The 19,379-nt window shown below is 40.1% G+C and overlaps 1 protein-coding gene across 1 annotated transcript in view; it reads left to right on the forward strand.

The window, feature by feature from the left end:
- The window catches only part of UTRN (utrophin), a 105,716-nt gene that overhangs the window by 57,517 nt on the left and 28,820 nt on the right, over positions 1 to 19,379 (forward strand). The window contains exons 23-37 of the mRNA XM_010156065.1: positions 568 to 723; positions 1,662 to 1,832; positions 4,499 to 4,678; positions 5,360 to 5,494; positions 5,988 to 6,137; positions 7,422 to 7,583; positions 7,943 to 8,071; positions 9,174 to 9,347; positions 9,911 to 10,066; positions 11,599 to 11,769; positions 13,675 to 13,854; positions 16,288 to 16,416; positions 16,550 to 16,720; positions 17,317 to 17,466; positions 18,884 to 19,021. Coding sequence (XP_010154367.1) covers positions 568 to 723; positions 1,662 to 1,832; positions 4,499 to 4,678; positions 5,360 to 5,494; positions 5,988 to 6,137; positions 7,422 to 7,583; positions 7,943 to 8,071; positions 9,174 to 9,347; positions 9,911 to 10,066; positions 11,599 to 11,769; positions 13,675 to 13,854; positions 16,288 to 16,416; positions 16,550 to 16,720; positions 17,317 to 17,466; positions 18,884 to 19,021 — 2,352 coding nt within the window. The remainder of the gene's footprint in view (positions 1 to 567; positions 724 to 1,661; positions 1,833 to 4,498; positions 4,679 to 5,359; positions 5,495 to 5,987; positions 6,138 to 7,421; positions 7,584 to 7,942; positions 8,072 to 9,173; positions 9,348 to 9,910; positions 10,067 to 11,598; positions 11,770 to 13,674; positions 13,855 to 16,287; positions 16,417 to 16,549; positions 16,721 to 17,316; positions 17,467 to 18,883; positions 19,022 to 19,379) is intronic.

Genomic DNA, 19,379 nt, shown 5'->3' on the forward strand with positions numbered 1-19,379 from the left:
CCCCCCCCATTTTCTGATTAGGGAATTGAGTCTTTGAGTGAAAAGTGCTTTCTGCATTAAACTCCCAAGGACAATAAAGTAACAAGCAAGTGACTGTGATGAAATCCTAGGGTGTAGGAATTGTATGTGCCTTACGAGCGAGATTCCTTCCTAGCTAGTGACACACGTGATTACAAATAGGTAGAATTTCATCTTATAGTAAGTAATTGCAGTGTACCTTCAAATGTTCATTTCCAGGAGAAGATGATGAGTCTTAGGTATGCCAGAAACATAGGGTATTTAGTGCTTATCATCTGAAAACTTGCCTTGTTCTGGTGTTGACATTTGGCGGGTGAGAATGTTTGCGATGCATATGGCAAACTGTATTTTGATTTTTAGTTTCATGGTTATGATGTTTTGGGTCACTGAGGGGTTGTTTTAAGCAGTCTGGTATTGAACACAGCTTCGATCTGCTTTTTTATTGAAGTTTCTCTGGAATAATTAAAAATTACACAATTATTGGTATCCTATAAATCTGTGTAATGTCTTGCTAAAGAAGATGATTCCTTTTCTCTGATGTGTGCTCAGATGTTTGTCAATGAAATGGAGACGATTGAACCATCGCTGAAAGAGATGAAAGAATTAGAGTCTGCTTTAAGAGCTCAGCCTATTGCAAGCATAAATACCTGGGCAAAGTCTAGGCTAGTAGACTGCCAGACTCAGTGGGAGAAACTGAGCAAACAGGTGAGTTCTCTGTACATTGCTGGTGCTTGTAGCCGCAGCTGTTTGTTCGGTTGTGTGGCATTGGAAGGATAATGGAGAGGTGAAGCAGTTGAAACGGTGGGATGCGTATGTTTTACTTGTTCCACTGTCAAAGTAGCTGAAATCCAACTTGGCCCAGTGAATCTTTCAGAAGTGCAAATATGTTAGGGGATACCTGTGCAACAGTAGTTTTGTTTGAATACATGCACTTCTCGGTACCTAACTGGAAGAAGCCTGGTGAACTCTTTGTAACTTATTTGTTGGCTTTGCCTCGTGCTGCTCTTTCCTGGGTGGGTGGGAGGGAGGCAAGTCTGACCTTCTTATTCTGTTGTTCCTGAAATGTGGAAGTTCTTCTGTCCCTGTGTAATTTCTGCCTGCTTCCCAGCAGCTTTAAAAAATTAATGGCTATAAACAGACTACCACTTCACTGTGGTGTATTTGGTTGTTTCTTTTGGGTGGAAGCTTTCTGCTTTCTGTAGAAGCATACTTCTTTAGTTGCAATGCCTGGCCAAGGGTCTGTGTTGGAGAACCTGGCTGTTGATATAGAATCCAGATTGCCTGCACTGTGGAAAGAAGCAAGGCCGGAAGAGTGTTTTAGTGCTCTGTATAAAGATATACCTACTAAACTTGTCATCAGAAAAGGATTTTTTTTTTTTTCATCTGACTTTTCTCAGGGATTGTTACCAGTTTACATGCAATGAGAGGAAAAAAGCTTATTTTTCTCCTTCACTCACCTCTACATTTTGTTGATCTGCTAATAAAGGATCATGAGTTCATGTGTGTGTAAAAGTCTTCGGTTAATTAAAAAGGCCTGAAAATGTTTTGGTAGTAAAATGCTTTAACGAAACTTGTGGTTTTTCACATAGACGAGGGCATCTAAGTAATAAAACTGCTGTTTCTTTCTCCACCTTGGATTCTAGATCATTAGTCAGAAAAATCGCCTGTCTGAAAGTCAGGAAAAAGCTGTAAATCTGAAGAAGGATTTGGCAGAGATGCAAGAGTGGATGACCCAAGCTGAAGAAGAATATTTGGAGAAAGATTTTGAATACAAGTCCCCTGAAGAGCTAGAGAACGCGGTGGAGGAAATGAAGGTCAGGAATACCAGGTCATTGTAGAGACCTGATTAAAGAGAAAGAAACCTTAGTGGCTTTTGAGGTTGACCTTTTGGAGAGTTATTATCTATGTGGAAAGGAGCTCAGGTCATGACAAGATTAGTGGTATTTCTTCAGCTTTGCTTTGTGGAATTTTTGTTTTTAAAGCACGAACTATAAAAGCAGATGTTCTACTTGGCCATGAGGGGTAGGGATTTCATAATGAATAGCAGCTTGCCCAGCTGTTGATCCAGGCTTGCAATGTATAGCATACAAAACACTAAGAATATGGGAATTTATTGCAGGACATGAAACTTGAGAAAGAAAGAAAAGGTGGTCAACAACCTGGACCACCTTCTGTATGAGGAAAGGCTGAGAGAACTGGGTCTGTTTAGCCTGGAGAAGAGGAGGCTGAGGGGGGATCTTATCAGTGATTATAAATATCTAAAGGGTGGGTGTCAGGAGGATGGGGCCAGGCTCTTCTCAGTGGTGTCCAGTGACAGGACTGGGGACAATGGCCATAAACTGGAAAACAGAAGGTTCAAGCTGAACATGAGGAAACACTTCTTCCCTGTGAGGGTGACAGAGCCCTGGAACAGGCTGCCCAGAGAGCTGGTGGGGTCTCCTTCCCTGGAGACTTTCAAAAGTCGCCTGGACTTGTTCCTGTGTGGTCTGCTCTAGGTGATCCTGCTCTGGCAGGGGTGTTGGACTAGGTGATCTCTAGAGGTCCTTTCCAGCCCTTACCACTCTGTGGTATTATGCCTGTCTAAATTGGCAGTTGTGAAAACATATTCTGCTTCTAGTTGTTGTACTTCGGTTTCTTGTCTGCTAGATGTACTAACTCCACATTTAGGCAAACAGTTTAACACAGTTCTTCTGTAAGATTATCTTATGTTCCTTATCTATTGCAAACAGTGATGCTGGTGCCTGCTTCTCTAATTTTGGGACTGGTGGCCAAAAATATGGAGAGGAAGGAGCTATTTTTGTCTCATTATAAATTACCAGCTGAACAGTTAATTTTCTTGGATATATGTGCAAAGCAAACAATAATAATCCCTGTATTTAAATCTGAGAGTTCAGGCGTACTGTCACAAATGTTTTGACTTGTATGCACGTTATTTAAATGAGTATCCACTCACCGTTACTCCATGGACCATAAAGATTTCTTTTTTCTCCCTTACAAGTGCTTTGACAAATGTGTTTGAAGTCCTGAATTGTTCTTTTGAGGGGATTTTCTGAAGCAGTCTTTATTTAACACACGTTTTAATATATTCCTGTCCTTTGAAGCCATTTGAGATCACATAGTCTGACAGCAGGCTGAACACAAGCCAAGAAAAGAAAGAGCCCTCTTTACATTGGCAAATGAGAGAGAGACTTTGAGGACATTTACCTTTATCAAATCCAGATAATATCCTGTACTTTTAAATGTGGCAGATATGTCAGTGAGACAGTAAACTTACTGTAATGCTTGCATATTCTCTTTCATTTGCAATAAGAATATTATGCTAGGACTGGGAAAGAACACTGCCTTTATATTTGACCAGGAGTGTTTTTACATAAGGTTCTGAAAAACTTTTGAGCTTGCCTAATTCTACTCTCATTTGAACAGTGTGGAACTCCTGTTGACATTTGAAAGAATAGGTTTAAGATGAGTTTAGGTGGGTTTTGATAATCCTACCATAAAATAATATGTTCCCCAAATTTTCCAGTCCTTTTTCCTTCCATTAACTGGCACTTCTTTTTTTTTTTTTTTTTGATTGCCTTACATTTAGAAGATGTCTTGGACAATGTCTGCAAGAATAATGCTGTCATGTACTAAATTCTGCCATAAAGTGCAGTGCCTTATATATCAGAGGTACTTCAGCTTCATGAAACTGTCCTTGAAACCTGAATAGAGAGACATATGAGACAGTCTCTGTTTCTGGAGCCTTCTAGTTGCCTCAGCAGAAACAGGCTCAGGCTGGTTTGCATGACTTGTCTTCCAGTTACCCTGCTTCCGAATTCTGGTTAGGGCAAAATTGGACAACTGATAATAGGATTTCCTCAGGCCTGTGTGTTGGGAGTTGTTGCTTATCCTGTGTGTTTGTTACCAAGCTCCTCTGAGTGCACTTGGGTTGAAGGATTTCTTCTGGTTGTCCTTTTTGCCAGCTGTTTCTGAATCAAGATACAGCTGTGGGAGAGGTCCCAGCTTTGCAGTTGCACATGTCCCAGCTAATTACGTCATCTTCCTGGGTAACTCTGGGAGATAGTTACTTGGCTCTGAGATTCATAACTTCTGTAAATTCACGCTATCTTTTTCTGCCTGATAGGCTTGGTTATAGAAATCCTCTATTTTTTTTTTCTGGTTCATTTCTCTTTTTTATAACTGTGTTCTAGTGTATAAATAGCACTGAACTTAATCTTTGTTACTTTGAGTCATAGGTTTTTAATGAACGAACCATAAATAGTAAATATGCCTGTATGTTAAATACAATAGGATTTTTCAACGCTCACTAACATAATCTGAATTCCATGCAAGTTAGTGCTGTATTTTGTTGTGCTCAGACCCGATAGTACTTTGCCAGCAACACTTCCAAGGTTAAACTTCTGATCTTTGGTTTAAGTAGTGAATAGCTGGTCATACGGGAATCGAGGGCTGATCGTGTTGGGCACATTTCTTTGGGCAGAGAGCGAAGGAGGATGTGTTGCAGAAAGAGGTGCGGGTGAAGATTCTCAAAGACAACATCAAGATGTTAGCTGCCAAAGTGCCGTCGAGCGGTCAGGACCTGGCGAGCGAGCTGAACGTTGTGCTGGAGAATTACCAGCTACTGTGCAATCGGATCCGGGGGAAATGCCACACTTTGGAGGTAACAATGATAACTCCCAGCTTAGTAAAATGGAGGCAGGTGGCACAGGAGGAATGGAGAAGGACACTGAAAATATCCAGTTTTCTCACTGAATCCAGTATCTTCAGCATAAATGCTGCGTCTCCTTGCCAAGATTACTTTTTCTTGAGATGGCTTCCCTGGAATCCATGAGACACCATCTAACCATGCTTTTATAATCTCTACTGTAATCAGCACTTGTGCAGATAAGCAACCTTGTCTCACAGCTCTGTTTTCCATTTGTGCATCTTCCAGAATGACAAAAAGAAACTTCTCAGTGATTAGAGGTTGAGACATGATGATAATTAGAACATGGTGATTATAGTTTGGGGTGGGATGTGTATGTTCGGTCTTTCAAGAGGAGTGGGTCCATTTTGTTACCTTCTTAAAATTGTTAGAAGAATCTGGATGCCAGGGATAATTTTAGCATAAGTTTAGATACTTCTATGTCTCTAAACATAGCATTTTGAATTTTTATTTTGCTGCTATAGTTGCAGGCTTTTCTTTCTAAAACTTACTGTGCCATGGCATGTATTTGAATGTCTTCTACTTGCGTATTTTAGGTGAATGTCTCAGACATTATTTCTTTAAGCTGTTCATAGGGTATGAGAGCTGTGCCTGGCATTCTAGGCTAATCTATGGTTTTTTTCCTGTTGCTTCTAGGAGGTGTGGTCCTGTTGGATTGAGCTGCTTCAGTATCTTGATTTAGAAACAGCTTGGCTAAACAATCTGGAAGAAAGGGTGCAAATGACAGAAAATCTGCCTGATAAATTGGATGCAGTCAATGATGCTCTCGAGGTATTGTAGTCATTCTATTGGACTGGTAACTTTTCAGATAACTCAGTTTAAAAAAAACCCCATCAATTCTACACTTCAGCAGAATACTGAAATGTGTTGAATATTCTGATTCTTCATATTAAATGAACACATTAGTCTGAATCTGGAAGGGTTATTTGTAAGATCCTCCACCAAAAGCTGAATTTTGCTGTAGTGATTGTGCCATACTTGGTACCATGTATGTTTTCTCCTGTCCTGTGTAAATTGACTAATTCCTTCCAGCACTATAGTATAAAAGGATGTGAATGGGTAAGAAATGCTGTGAAATTCAATGATTGAAAATGACCGCTGCATTTGCCTTGTGCCATCATGGATTAAACCATAACTAATTCATGCTTTTAGAGCACTCAAGACATTTGAAGTGTAAAACTTGTGTGCATGCAGCCAGATTTCCACTTCTGAAAATGCACTAATATTCAGTGTCTTGACCTTTAAAACTTTCTCTGCTAACTAGTCCCTGGAATCAGTCCTGCGTCATCCAGCCGATAATCGAACCCAGATTCGGGAACTTGGGCAGACGCTGATTGATGGAGGGATTCTTGATGATATCATCAGTGAAAAACTGGAGGCTTTCAATGCCCGCTATGAGGAACTGAGTCACTTGGTAAGAATTTGGGGGCAGGGTTGAAGTAGGTTGGGTTTTTCAACTCAGTGGTTTGAAATGACTCCTGTTAGATAGCTGAATTCATAGATGCAGGACTACAATACAGGAAAAGAGGAAAAACAATCACAATGTTGTCAGATGTTTTCAATTTGAAATAATGCCCTAGGAGCAAGATGACTTTTTTTAACTTGAGTCAGGTTTTGTTTTGCACACTTGCACACCCTTGCATTGTGGGGTCACCCTGATATTTTTCCATGTAATTTTGACAAAAAGGTTATTTCAGTCTCATTCCAGTCAACCTCAATAACTGAGGTTAATATTCCCTTCCTGCTGTCATAAATACTGGTGAGCTGCTCACTAACTGTAAAAATGAGGAACGTGAATAAATGGCATTTTCGCTCTTTGAAATACCTAGGAAGAAGTTGCACTGAAACAAGGAACAGAAGGAAAACATTCTTCTCATTCCCCATCTATTTTTTTTCCCCTTCCTCTTCTCATATTCAATCTAATCTTTTCTAGATTTAGTTAGTAGAGGAAGACAAGCTGTCTTTCAGGTTGTATGTCTGTAACTCGTGTTCTGTACCCTGGCAGTACAGGCCCCTGTGAAATAGTTGGGTGGGAGGTTTTTTCTGCCACTGCCAAAGTGTACTCACAGTGGGAATTTCAGTTCATCCTCATTTCAGTGAGCAACATGAATGCGGTGCCCTCAGCTGGGGGCTACATACTGTCATTTAAATTAGCATTCACGCTTGTTTTTCCTGTTACAACAATAGTTTTTATATGGCAATAAAGTATCTGCTTTGGCAGCTGCAGCGCTGACACGCTGGGCTGTTGACAGCGTTCCACGTCCCTGTGTGTGTACGTACGCACCCACTGGTCTGTGCGTGTGTGGGTAGTGGGGAATTTGTCTTCCCATGCATGTAGTGACATCTCACATAAACTCAGAAGTTTTGCTGTTGAAGGGAGAGACAACGGAGGGAAGGAACTGCAAACTGCTGTTTTTGAAACTAGTATGTTTTTAACAGAATACTTTATTCCTCAGGTGATAGGGCAGACCTGTTTTCACCATCCTGCATATCTAGCAGCAGAACCTCTCCTGTGCTGCTGTTTGTCCATTGCTGGTATGAATCACAGCAGGCTTCAAAAATTGCTGCCTTTTAGGGATCACTTTTGCTGTATTTAGACAGTCTTCCTGGATGTTCTGGGTCTCCTTCACCTTGTTTTGAGAAAGTTTAACTGATGTTGAACTACTGCTCCATCTTCTCTTAACCCTGTCCCACTCAGGCGGTGAGCCGGCAGATCGCCCTGGAACAGCAGCTTCAGACCATGCGAGAAACCGACCACATGTTGCAGGTCTTGCAGGAAAACTTAGCAGAGCTGGATAGACAGCTGACATCTTACCTGACTGACAGGGTAGATGCCTTTCAGATGCCCCAGGAGGCCCAGGTATTCCAGTCTAGCTTTTCACTACAAAACACTTTGAAATATCTCATGATGGTGCTCAGCCTAACATAGTAATTCATGAAGGCTTCATTTCATTCCTGTCCTGGTGTACTAGGTCACACCTTTTGTAATCTGGATTGATTTCCTGTTTTAAGAAGCTTTAATAACATTCTTAATGTCTTTCAATTTAGCAAGCTGTCACCAGAACCAGGATATTTAAAATAAACCTGGTAGTGTTTAACTTTTACAGAGTGGATTTACCTCTGGTGGGTAGTAGGTGGTAAGCGAGCTCCTCTTCCCCTCTCAGAAAGCAATTTGATAATGTTCTTTATTTTTTTTCCCCTGTTTCTATGTCATGGCAGAAAATTCAAGCTGAGATTGCAGCTCATGAATCCACCTTAGAAGAGCTCAAGAAAAGCGCTCGCTCTTTCCCGCCTGCTGCTCCTGAATGCAGGTCTCCCCGTGGTGGAACTCAGCTGGATGCTTTGCAGGTGAAAATATGAGAGTTGCACTAAGAATTGAAATGTGAAGAGCTGCTGGTTTGCAATTACACACTGCGGTTGTCAGCCTGTAAATTGCTTGGTGCCATCAACTGAACCTCTGAAGTAAATAGTATATGATTTTACATGTTTTTGTGAGGAAACAAGCAGCACTAGAACATAGAATCATATAATCTTTTAGGTTGGAAAAAACTTTAAAGATCAAGTCCAACTGTTAACCTAACATTGCTGATACCAGCAGTAAACCATGTCCCTAAGCACCACATCTACAGGTCTTTTGAATACCTCCAGGGATGGTGACTCCTCCACTTCCCGGGGCAGCCCATTCCAGTGCCTGAGAACCCCTTCCAGTGAAGAAATTTTTCCTGATACGCAATCTAAACCTCCTCTGACACAACTTGAGGCCATTTCCTCTTGTCCTATCACTTGTTGCTCGGGAAAAGAGACCAACACCCAACTCTCTGCAACCCCCTTTCAGGCAGTTGTAGAGAGCGGTAAGGTCGCTCCCCTGAGCCTCCTCTTCTCCAGGCTAAACAACCCCAGTTCCCTCAGCTGCTCCTCACAGGACTTGTGCTTGACCCTTCCCCAGCTCCGTTGCCCTTCTCTGGACATGATCCAGCACCTCAGTGGTGTTCTTGCAGTGAGGGGCCCAAAACTGAACACAGTACTCGAGGTGCGGCCTCACCAGTGGCCAGGACAGGGAGATGATCACTTCCCTACTCCTACTGGCCAGAGTGTTCCTGATACAAGCCGGGATGCCATTGGCCACCTGGGCACACTGCTTGATGAATTGAATAAGAGAGTTGAAAATGCATAAGTACCATGGGATACATGCTGAAAGTCCAAAAGTGTCCGGGTTTTAGTGGAGTGGATATTTTGAAAGTACGTGATACAAAATTATCACATTGCTTTTGCACCTCAAGTGTCATTAGGAATATGTAATGAAATTTGTCTTTGCAAATAGCGTTGCCATGTATACTAAGTTGTGGTACCGTGAGAGTTGGAATCTGCGGGGGGAGATGCTTTAAATGTTATTTTTTGATTTAATGTAATATCTGCATTTCAGTCTTTTACATAATTTTGTTTTAAACAGAGAAAACTACGTGAGGTATCAACAAAGTATCAGCTTTTCCAGAAACCAGCCAATTTTGAGCAGCGCATGTTGGATTGCAAGCGGGTGTTGGATGGGGTAAAAGCAGAACTTCATGTCTTGGATGTGAAGGATACTGACCCAGATGTAATCCAAGCTCATCTAGACAGGTGCATGGTAAGTATGCGATGTTCTTAACTCATGTTTGGGGCTGTTTCTTTCTTGTGTGATTCTTTTTGCCTAAACTCTTTCCTGAGGAAATTTTGCCTAAAGTCCTGATGGAACTGTTACCTCTAATTCTTCTGGGTGAGAACGTAGATATAAAAGTAGTGGATTGTTGTTCACAGATGTGGTGAAACAGCTGAGGTTTTATAAACTCCCTTCCCTGGCTTATCCTTGTGTTATGGAGAAGTGTCACTCCAGGGGCAAGTTTGCTTGGTTTGTATTTGAACAAAACAAATTCTATACATAAGATCAAGTACAGATCATGACGTTAGCCTTGCCACATGTGGTGATATTATGGAGTAAACACTGCTGAATTATTGGGATAATTCTTTTTTGGGGTGAAAATTAGAATTGGAATAAAATATGGAATGTCAGTAGTTTGAAATCTTCTTGGCAGACTGCTCTTAGTCCATAACTCAGAGTTTGAATGCAATCTGATGATCAGGACCCCAGCTGAAGCAGTCTGAAAACCTGCACTGCAAACTGATCACCAACATATATATTTGTGTTTTTAGAAGCTCTATAAGACCCTCAGTGAGGTGAAATTGGAGGTTGAAACTGTCATCAAGACAGGAAGGCAGATTGTACAGAAACAACAGACAGATAATCCCAAAGGGATGGATGAACAATTGACAGCATTGAAATTTCTTTACAATGACTTGGGGGCACAGGTAAGAAAAACAAACGTACATATGAACATTTGCCTGCATATAAATTCCCTTCTTTGTTGTTCTGATGTCAGATGCTGTTTTAAGTTTGATTCTGAAGCTGATCCTGTATAGGCCAGTTGCTACCTCCAGGAGCAGTTGAGAGATTAAAGATTGCACGTAGCAATCCCATCATTCTGCAAGATCCCCTGTGCTCACATAGCGTTCCTGAATGGGAGGCAGCCTTGGAGACAGGAAGGTTCACAAAGCTTTCATCATTTTGGCAAAGCTGGCCTGCTATTCGTTAAAGTCTCTGAGCACTGTTGTACCTTCTCTTGTCTGTAAACCAGCTTGCAAGTTAATTTACTGTCAGATTGTCATCTGAGAAATTTCAGTCGATGTACATTTTTTTAGAAGGTGTCATGATGTTTTCTAACTGTGATCCATCTAAAGGGTTGCTCTCAGTATGAAACAGAAAATGCAGGCACACCTGTATTAATGCAGCACATGGGAAAGTATGGATTTGAGTACTTTTATTGGTGATTTAATAATTATTTATCCAAGTGAAGTGTTTAAAAATGGGTAAATCCCAAGGGGACAGAGGGGAAGTAGGGGATTCTTTTCCTACCCAAATTAAGGCAGATGTCCAAGCAGAATCATGCCTGTTCTGTGCTCTGTGAATGAAGCTGTCTGTAAGTGGCCAGATTACAATGTTGGAATATCTTGACATGGGCGCTAGGAAATATTTTATTGTTGTAAGGTGGAGAATGTTGATGGAGGTGTGGGTTCTAGTGGAACCTGTATATCTATAACTCAGGAAGCATGTAGACAGGAAATTGGGAAAGGCTAGAAAGAGTTATTTGCTGTATAACACTGAGATTTTGTTTGTGTCTGAATTTATTTTTTTAGATCTTCAGAGAGTGCATTATTTTGAATAAATACATGCAAACACTAAGCTGAGACAGAGGGCAATTTTTCGAAATGTCAATTGATTCTGACTGCTATGGCTGGATTTATTCTCAAGCCTGTGTTAAAGTTTGACCAGACTAATTGTGTAGCCAGTGTGAAATAGAATTGATTATACTGCAGCAAACATCAAATTTCATATTCACTTTACTGGTATGTTTTCAAGGGCAGAATAGATTTTCAGTGAAATTTTTTACAGCTTTTTGCTAACAGGTCTATCAGAATACAAAAGGGAACTGAATGCTACCTCTGTGAGTGAGTGACTGGGTTCTATATCCCCTTGAGTTTCAGTTAAAGAATCATAATAAAGAAAGTTTGTAAACATCAATTTGGTGATGCGTAGCTATAGATGAGTTAGTGTGAAGGTTTATTCCTTCCCTTAAGTGTATCTTAATTTAAAATTATTCTGGTTTTGTGTATTCTGTACTGTATAGGGAGATGCAGATGTTTATGAATGATTTTTCAGGGTCCTTCCCTAACTCAAGACAGCCTTAAGACGCAAAGAATTTATATATCCGGGTGTATATGGCTAGCACTTTTGGTTTTGCTATCTTTTAAAATCAAATCTTGTTTCCTTTTTTTTTTTTTAGGTGACGGAAGGAAAACAAGACCTCGAGAGGGCATCTCATCTGGCACGCAAAATGAGGAAAGAGGCTGCCTCTTTGTCAGAGTGGCTAGCTACCACTGAGGCTGAGCTCGTGCAGAAGTCCACTTCAGAGAGCTTGCTTTCTGATCTGGATTCAGAAATTGCCTGGGCCAAAGTAAGCACACTCTAAATATCTGCAGAATAAATTTTTAGCACTATGGTAGTGCTATGTATAAGCAGCTCTGAATCTCAATCCTTGTAACCTTTTTCTAAATCTCTGACATAATAAAATTTTAGTAGATTCAGTAGATCATATTCAGTACCTTACTGAGTCCGATCTCTTCCATCTCAGGTGTCTTGCCTCAAACTGAAATGGCTAATGAAATTTTAAAGACATTACATATTTAGTATTAATAGGTATTTAAGTGACTCACTCTGGGTGTTAGCCTAAGTATAACATTCTTAATTACCAGCAAATATAATTTTGGGCTGGGTCAAATATTTTACTAGTAGAGCAAACTGAAAGTTCATTCACATTTTTAATGAAAAATTGAGTTTGTAACTTTTCATTGAAACAGCTTTGTCTTCAAAATTGTAGCTTTGCAAATCAAATGGCTCCTATAATTCCTGATTTTCTTTCATCTATAGATTGGAACTTTTAATGGAAGTAGGCAAATGTTTTATCATTAATCTGAAGCAAATTATCTATTTATCACACTGTATGAACTTGTAACTTGTAGTTAGCAGCAGGTGTCAGTTGATACAGTTCAGCAATACTGATCTTTCCAGTCATTCTTTGCTATCACCTTTTATTTTTTGGATTAGTCTGTGTACAACCTTAAAACATGAAAACTTACAAAATTACAGAAACATCAGGCTATAACTTGTTCTCACCCATTTCACTCAGGATTATTAGCACTACACTTCTGCTGTGGCAGTGTCCTTAAGATCTCTTTGCAAACAAGCTTGTCAATACACACTGAAATATATTTACTCTACATTTGTAACCAAAGCAAATAGCTCGTGAACTCTCACGCTGCACTGCCAGGAGGACAAGCTTTTTATGTTGCATGCAGAGGTGTCCTTCCTGTCTTAAGGTTTTCTAGAGGCAGTTTTAAAATGGAGTAACTTACGTATTTGTTTGTCTCAGACACAAAAAGTTATGATAAAATAATAAATTATTTACTCCACAGACAGTACAACGTTCAAGGAGCTCCAGGCACTAGTTGTGATTAACTGCGTTCTTCTACACACTGTGCTCTGACATCAGTCAGAGCTTTCTAAACAACCAGCTGTTATCAATAGTAACCAGTGATCTTGTATGGCAGGAGGTGCTATTTTCCACATGGAAACCATATACTGATGTTCAAGAGATGACATATTGCTTAATTTGTATGTCAGTATGCATTCGTTTAAAGAAGGTGATTATTTTTTTACTTAGATTAAAAAAAACTATTTAAAATCAGAAATGACTTGGAAAAAAATATTAGAGCTAAAGTTATGTATATTTACATATCTACAATAGGTAATACAAGAATAGGTCTTCTGTAATTTGTAGCGAGTTGAACATATGCAGTAATGAGTAGTGGTTGTTCTCATAAAAGCATTCAGCCTTGGCCTACCGTTGTTCTCATTGTTGCCAACTGTAAAAGTACTTTAATAGGAAAAGATACAAAGAAATCAAAAGTGTCTCTTGAGGATTACTTTCTCTGTGGTACTTGACAGTGCAGAAAAGAACCTTTTAAAATTAAACCTATAATGTGATGTGATGCATTTGCCTTACCTTCATAATGAAAAGGAACTGTGAAGATGGTATTAAAACAACAAAACAAAAAGGTCTCAGGCTAAGTTATTCAGGACACTTGCATGCATTGTGTTCTTGCTCACTTGCTGAAAAAAAAAAAAAGAGATCACTATCTACAAAGAGTGATTATAAACAGAAGGTGATTCTACTTGGTTTTATTTTCCTCAAGTGAGGATCATCTGTGATGCTATTTGTTTCCTGTGGAGGTAAAAATCTGTCTCCCTTACCCTTGTGATTGGGAGCAGTGTACAGCATTAATGGCTCCTCTTGTTGCAGAATGTGCTGAGAGAACTGGAGAGGAGGAAAGCTGATCTGAAGAGCATCACAGAAAGCTGCACCGCGCTCCAGGCTCTGGTGGAAGGGAGTGAGACTTCCCTGGAGGAGAAGCTGTGTGTCCTTAATGCTGGCTGGAGCAGAGTTCGGACCTGGACTGAGGACTGGTGTGATACCTTGTTGGTAAGTTGCACGCGTAAGAAACATTCAGGGTCATTCTCCCTCCACACCCTTGGAGCAGTTGCAGTTTTGACTTGTCTCACTGCACTGTGATGTGACGCTTCCATGGTGGTGCTTCATGGACATAAAGTAATGTACAATGGATATCTGGTTAATCTGTAGGTGGAGAGGTGAGTTGTAAGTAATATACAGGAAGGAAGGTGGGAAACTGCTTTACAGGTGTGTTAGATGTGCTGATTGGCACTGGTGCCATGCGCTTGGTATTTGTGGCTATTGCTCAGTAGGTACGAGATGAAAATGCAGAATCTGGATCACCACCACGGAGGGTGTGGTGAGGCACGGGAACAGGTTGCCCAGAGAAGCTGTGGATGCCCCATCCCTGGAAGTGCTCAGGGCCAGGCTGGATGAGGCTTTGAGCAACCTGGTCTAGTGGAAGGTGTCCCTGCCCATGGCAGGGGGGATGGAACTAGATGATCCTTAAGGTCCCTTCCAACCCAAACCATTCTGTGATTCTATGAATCTGGATGTGAGGGTGATGAAACGGTCTAAATATCCCAGGTACGTTACCTTTACCTAGTGGGAGTACCCTGCTCAGTTGTAAAGAAATATTAGGTTTAACTTTTTTTTTTTCCTTCTTGTTACCGCAGTGCATAGAAGTAACTTTCTAAACTACCCTAAAAGGGGACATCTACCACACATTAACCTGAGTGGGTTATAGGGCATACCAGCATTCCTAAAACTGCTAGTGGGTTTACTCATTAACTTAGCAGCTGGTTCTGCCGGATTAAAACGACGGGGGAAAAAACCCACCAGGTTATGGAAGTGTTGCTTGTTTAATAAGAGATTAATTAGAGCCCAGAAGTTGGATCTTATGTTTTCTATGTAAACTTCTATAAGTTCATGAATTTATTAATGTAAGTGGAAAACAAAAGGAACTAGGCCGAAAGAATTGGTGTCCACGAGGCTGCTGTGTGTGCTGTTCTTTATTCTGCATGAAAGAAACGTCTGTGCCAGCTCCAGCATGAACAGCGTGTTTCTGTGTAGACAGATTTCCTCAAGCCCTCGGTGATGTTTAACCGGCAATTGATTAACTTCCCTAGCGCTGTTCAGCGAAGCACTTGGGACCTGCTCTCAGCCTATTGCTTTTTTGGACAGCCCATAACTGCAAGTGTTTAAGAGTGTACCAACTCAGAGTTGAGGCCAACAGTGTCTATTTCTCTGAGTAAATGGAAGACAGCATATTACACAGCCTAAAGCTGCAAGTTTTTGCTAAATGGACATGAAACAGTCTACAGCTGATGCTAGTATCAGGCTAATGTTTTCAGATAGTTAAAGTATTCCTGTGTTGTTCGGCCAGGTATGACATCCATGCTCAGAAGCCCCTGATATGGGCTGAAATTGTGGAAAATTTGGTGTGTACCTAGATGATGAGATCTGTGCATCTGGTCCAGCGCCTGCTGCAGGTTTTACTGTTTGCTTCATAATCCAGTGATGTCCATGTTAAGGGTCATCAGGTACTTTACCCTCACTTGAAAATGCTGTAAGGATGATCCACAACTAACCACCTTCTAAATGGTTCATCTCTGGTGATGGGTATTGTCCTGGTGCTGACTTTGCTAGGTTAAATTGTTCTTTCACTAGGTGAAGATGTAAGTTTCTTGATGTTGATATAGGGAGCAGCCACAGGCCTTGTCTCTCTTTCCTCCCCTCACTCTGTTTTCTTAGTCTGAAAGATCAAAGCTTAGTTACCCTTTCTTTGGGTAAGCAGCTCTGTGCTTAGGCAGGATGGTATTTCTCTGAATCTGATACTTTGTTTTGTCACACAGAATAATGTGTTGTTTCTGTTACAATTTCTGACTGCATATGAAAGTAGACCTAGTTAACATGTCTACAGTGTGGTGGCTTTTCCTAAGAGGGAGAAATATTTTAATGTAATCAGTAAAATACCAAAATGTGACTATTATATTTTATAGTTTTTGGTTAATCCCTTTTCAGTTAAAAAAAGCCAACAGTAGTAGTGTGTACTGTGGTTTCTGCTTGTGATAACTGAAAAAATAGTTGGTTTTTTTTTTGGTCGACCAAGGTGATGTGGTCTGGCTGTAGTGCTGTAATAGATTGTCTGTCCTTATTTAGTTGGGAAAATCACCTCAACTATTTCTATTTCCCGTTCTATCCATTAGGAGCAATAATATTGAAGGGTCTAGAATGAAAATTGAATTCTTGTAAATACTTACTGAAGATGAAAGGTACATGGAATTTTCAGTGTTCCTTTCCAAGGTGTATCCATAACACTTGTGTTGATCTCCTTTTTACTCATAATGATGATTTTGACATTTTTTTTTCCTTTTTGTGTATGCTTTTGTTTTTTGTGATTTTTTTTGGTGGATTTTCTTTGTTTCTCACATTGATACTTATTTTTAAAAAATATTTTTCTAGAATCATCAGAGCCAGCTTGAAATTTTTGATGAAAATGTTGCCCACATAAGTACTTGGTTGTATCAGGCTGAAGCCTTGCTGGATGAGATTGAGAAAAAGTCAGTAAGCAAGAAGGAGGAAACTGTGAAGGTAGGAAATGTTGCTGTCAAGTAACTACTCCTGGATTCTGAATGAAGTAAAGTCAGGTTTGTTGCCTGTAATTTTTTTGGTATGTTTTTTTCCTTTCCTAGGGTAACCATTTGTATTTTCTTTCACTTCTTAGCGCTTAACATCTGAATTAGATGATGTTACTCTTCGAGTGGATAACGTGCGTGATCAGGCTATCATCCTAATGAATGGTCGGGGCGTGGCATGCCGTGAACTTGTTGAGCCCAAACTGGCAGAACTGAACCGTAACTTTGAGAAGGTCGCTCAGCACATCAAAAGTGCCAAGGTGAGGATGAGCGAGCCCTTAAACATGCTGGGAGGAGGGGGTCTATGCCAAAATGATGGTAAAATGGCTTTAGGGGACAGATCTTGGTGTTACAACAGCACTTTGTGGGTTTCGGTTCTCTTATAAGTGTAGATATTTATATATAAAAATGGATAGACCGATTTTGGGCCAACTGTTTTCTTTCGTTTTTTAATCTGAGGAGCAGGTGATTACTTGGGTTGCAAGGAAAAATTTACAAATAACTGTGTGTTTATAAAGATTCAGAACAATCTCTATATTGCAATAGTTATTTATATGAACTATAGAACAACCCCATAAACTAATATGACAGTTTTTTCATTTGTTTTGAGACCAAAATGCTTAGATAGAAGTTTGAAGGTAGAAGCTTGGTAATACCTATCAACACTGTGCCCAAGCTAACTCTCAGTGTTGGATCAAACAACTCTTGCAATTTTTTTTTTTTAATGCTGATATCTGATGGTCCTGCAAACTGGTATGACTGTTCATGGAGAATTGGTTTAAATTGTTGAACTGTGTGTGACAGCTCAGACTAAATATTCTGCTTGAACAGCTTGCTTTTTTTTTTTTTTTTATAGATGCTTGTTGGACAAGAACGACTTCCTATCACGTCAGAGCCCCGTGAAGTCAGAGTCGCTTTTCCAGATCTGGAAAAATTTGAGAGTGACATACAGAATATGTTAAAAGTTGTGGAAAAGCATCTGGAGTTGGGTGGAGAAGATGAAAAGGTTCGTGAGGAATATAAGAATTAAATAACTGACTAACTCCCTTTCTATTTTGTCCACATGTTACATTCCTCCAGACTTTGAGGGGGAATTCTTCTGAGAAAATCTTTTAAAGACAGGTGTAGGAAATGGAAGGAAGCACTAGGTTGTTGGAAACACAGCACCATTTTCCTGTATTTTTCCCATAGCTGCTGCCTCTTGGGCTGGTGCTTTGAGAGTAACTATTCATACAACAGCCTGTATTTTCATTTGTCTTCTCTCTTCTACTCGAAGTAGCTGTAAGGAATCCTTCCTGTAAAAGTAATAGGATGAAAAATGTTTTTGTATTCCTTTCTTCATATCTAACTGACTGAACTTACGTTGACATGATTACTTCATGCAGCTGAGACTCTTACTATGTATTTGGCAATTTTGGGCTTCTAATCTATTGCACTGTGCTGTTATTTTTTTCACTTAGATTTAAACTGGTATGATACATTAACTCACAGTGCATAGGTCAGGTCAGTGGATGCTTATGAGATGAGGTGCAAATAAGAGTGTTGTAATATGGTTTGTAGAAAGTTGATGTAAGAACTTGGAAGAAAATTTATCTTTTTCTAGATTCTTAGCTAGGCTCTTCTATTCACCTATATAAAACTGTCATACTATTGTTTCCATCTTGTCCACAATAGCCTTGTTGGCTACAAAATTAGGTGAAGTCCTGTCAGGCTACCCTATCTGCCTTCCTTTTAAACACATGAAATGTTATGAACTGAGCTGGAAAGCTCAGTAGAGGTCTGTGGAAAATGGCATATATACTACAGAAAAGAATTTTTAAGAGTCCTGTGTGGAAGGATCTGTTGTTACAGAACGTATGCTTTCCTCTGTGCTGTTTTGTATTTACTATGTTTTCATTTTCTTGCTATTCTGCTGAGCTTGCTTATTATTGTCAAGGCATGTTTAGAATAGAAATGGAGCTGAAGTCATAGCACCCTCTTGCTGTGGCTGCCTACTGCTGGCTCACTGAGTGAGCTTCCTGCAGGGCACCTCTTCATGAAGTTTATGATATGACCAAGATTTTAGGATTTGGTAGTTGTAGAGGAGAATCTCTGCTTGAATTTGTGTGGCTCACGTTTGGATAATAAAACAAGTTGGTACCATTTCTGTTAATATCTGAGCAGGTAATAAATTAATTTGGGAAACCATAGCTGAGCTTTGTGAGGATAATAGACGCACCTCTTAATGAAGTTTATGATATGACCAAGTTGGATTTTAGGATTTGGTAGTTGTAGAGGAGAATCTCTGCTTGAATTTGTGTGGCTCACGTTTGGATAATAAAACAAGTTGGTACCATTTCTGTTAATATCTGAGCAGGTAATAAATTAATTTGGGAAACCATAGCTGAGCTTTGTGAGGATAATAGACAATTCTGTAATTTCAGCTGGATCAGGAAAGAGCTCAGATTGAAGAAGTTTTACAGAGAGGAGCACAGTTGTTACAGCAGCCTATGGAGGACCATAAGAGAGAGAAGATCCGCATACAACTGTTGCTTCTTCAGAAAAAGTACAACACTGTGCAAGTACGATTACAATACTGCCTATAGTTAAGGCTCATTTATTCAGTCTTCCCTTTGGTATCCCACTTACAACCTGTTTATGACTTTTTTTTAGTGCATGAGATTCTCTGGGGAAGGGTTAAGTGTGCATACACACAGTCTGATTCTCTGAATCTTTGCAATTCCAAAATATGAATTCCGTCATTCCAAAGTTTTGGGGCAGTGGTTTTGAATTTTAAAATCCTTTTCACAGCTTCATGGAGGGCCACCTTACACGTACTTACACAGATGGGTGCAGGCAGTTTGGCAGTTGCTTCACTTGTCTTTGGCCCTTGAACTGAGGTTTGTATCCACCACCAGACTCTGTGAGGAGTGACTACGT

This window comes from Eurypyga helias, unplaced genomic scaffold, assembly GCF_000690775.1.
Source record: "Eurypyga helias isolate BGI_N326 unplaced genomic scaffold, ASM69077v1 scaffold1917, whole genome shotgun sequence".
Lineage (NCBI taxonomy): Eukaryota > Metazoa > Chordata > Aves > Eurypygiformes > Eurypygidae > Eurypyga > Eurypyga helias.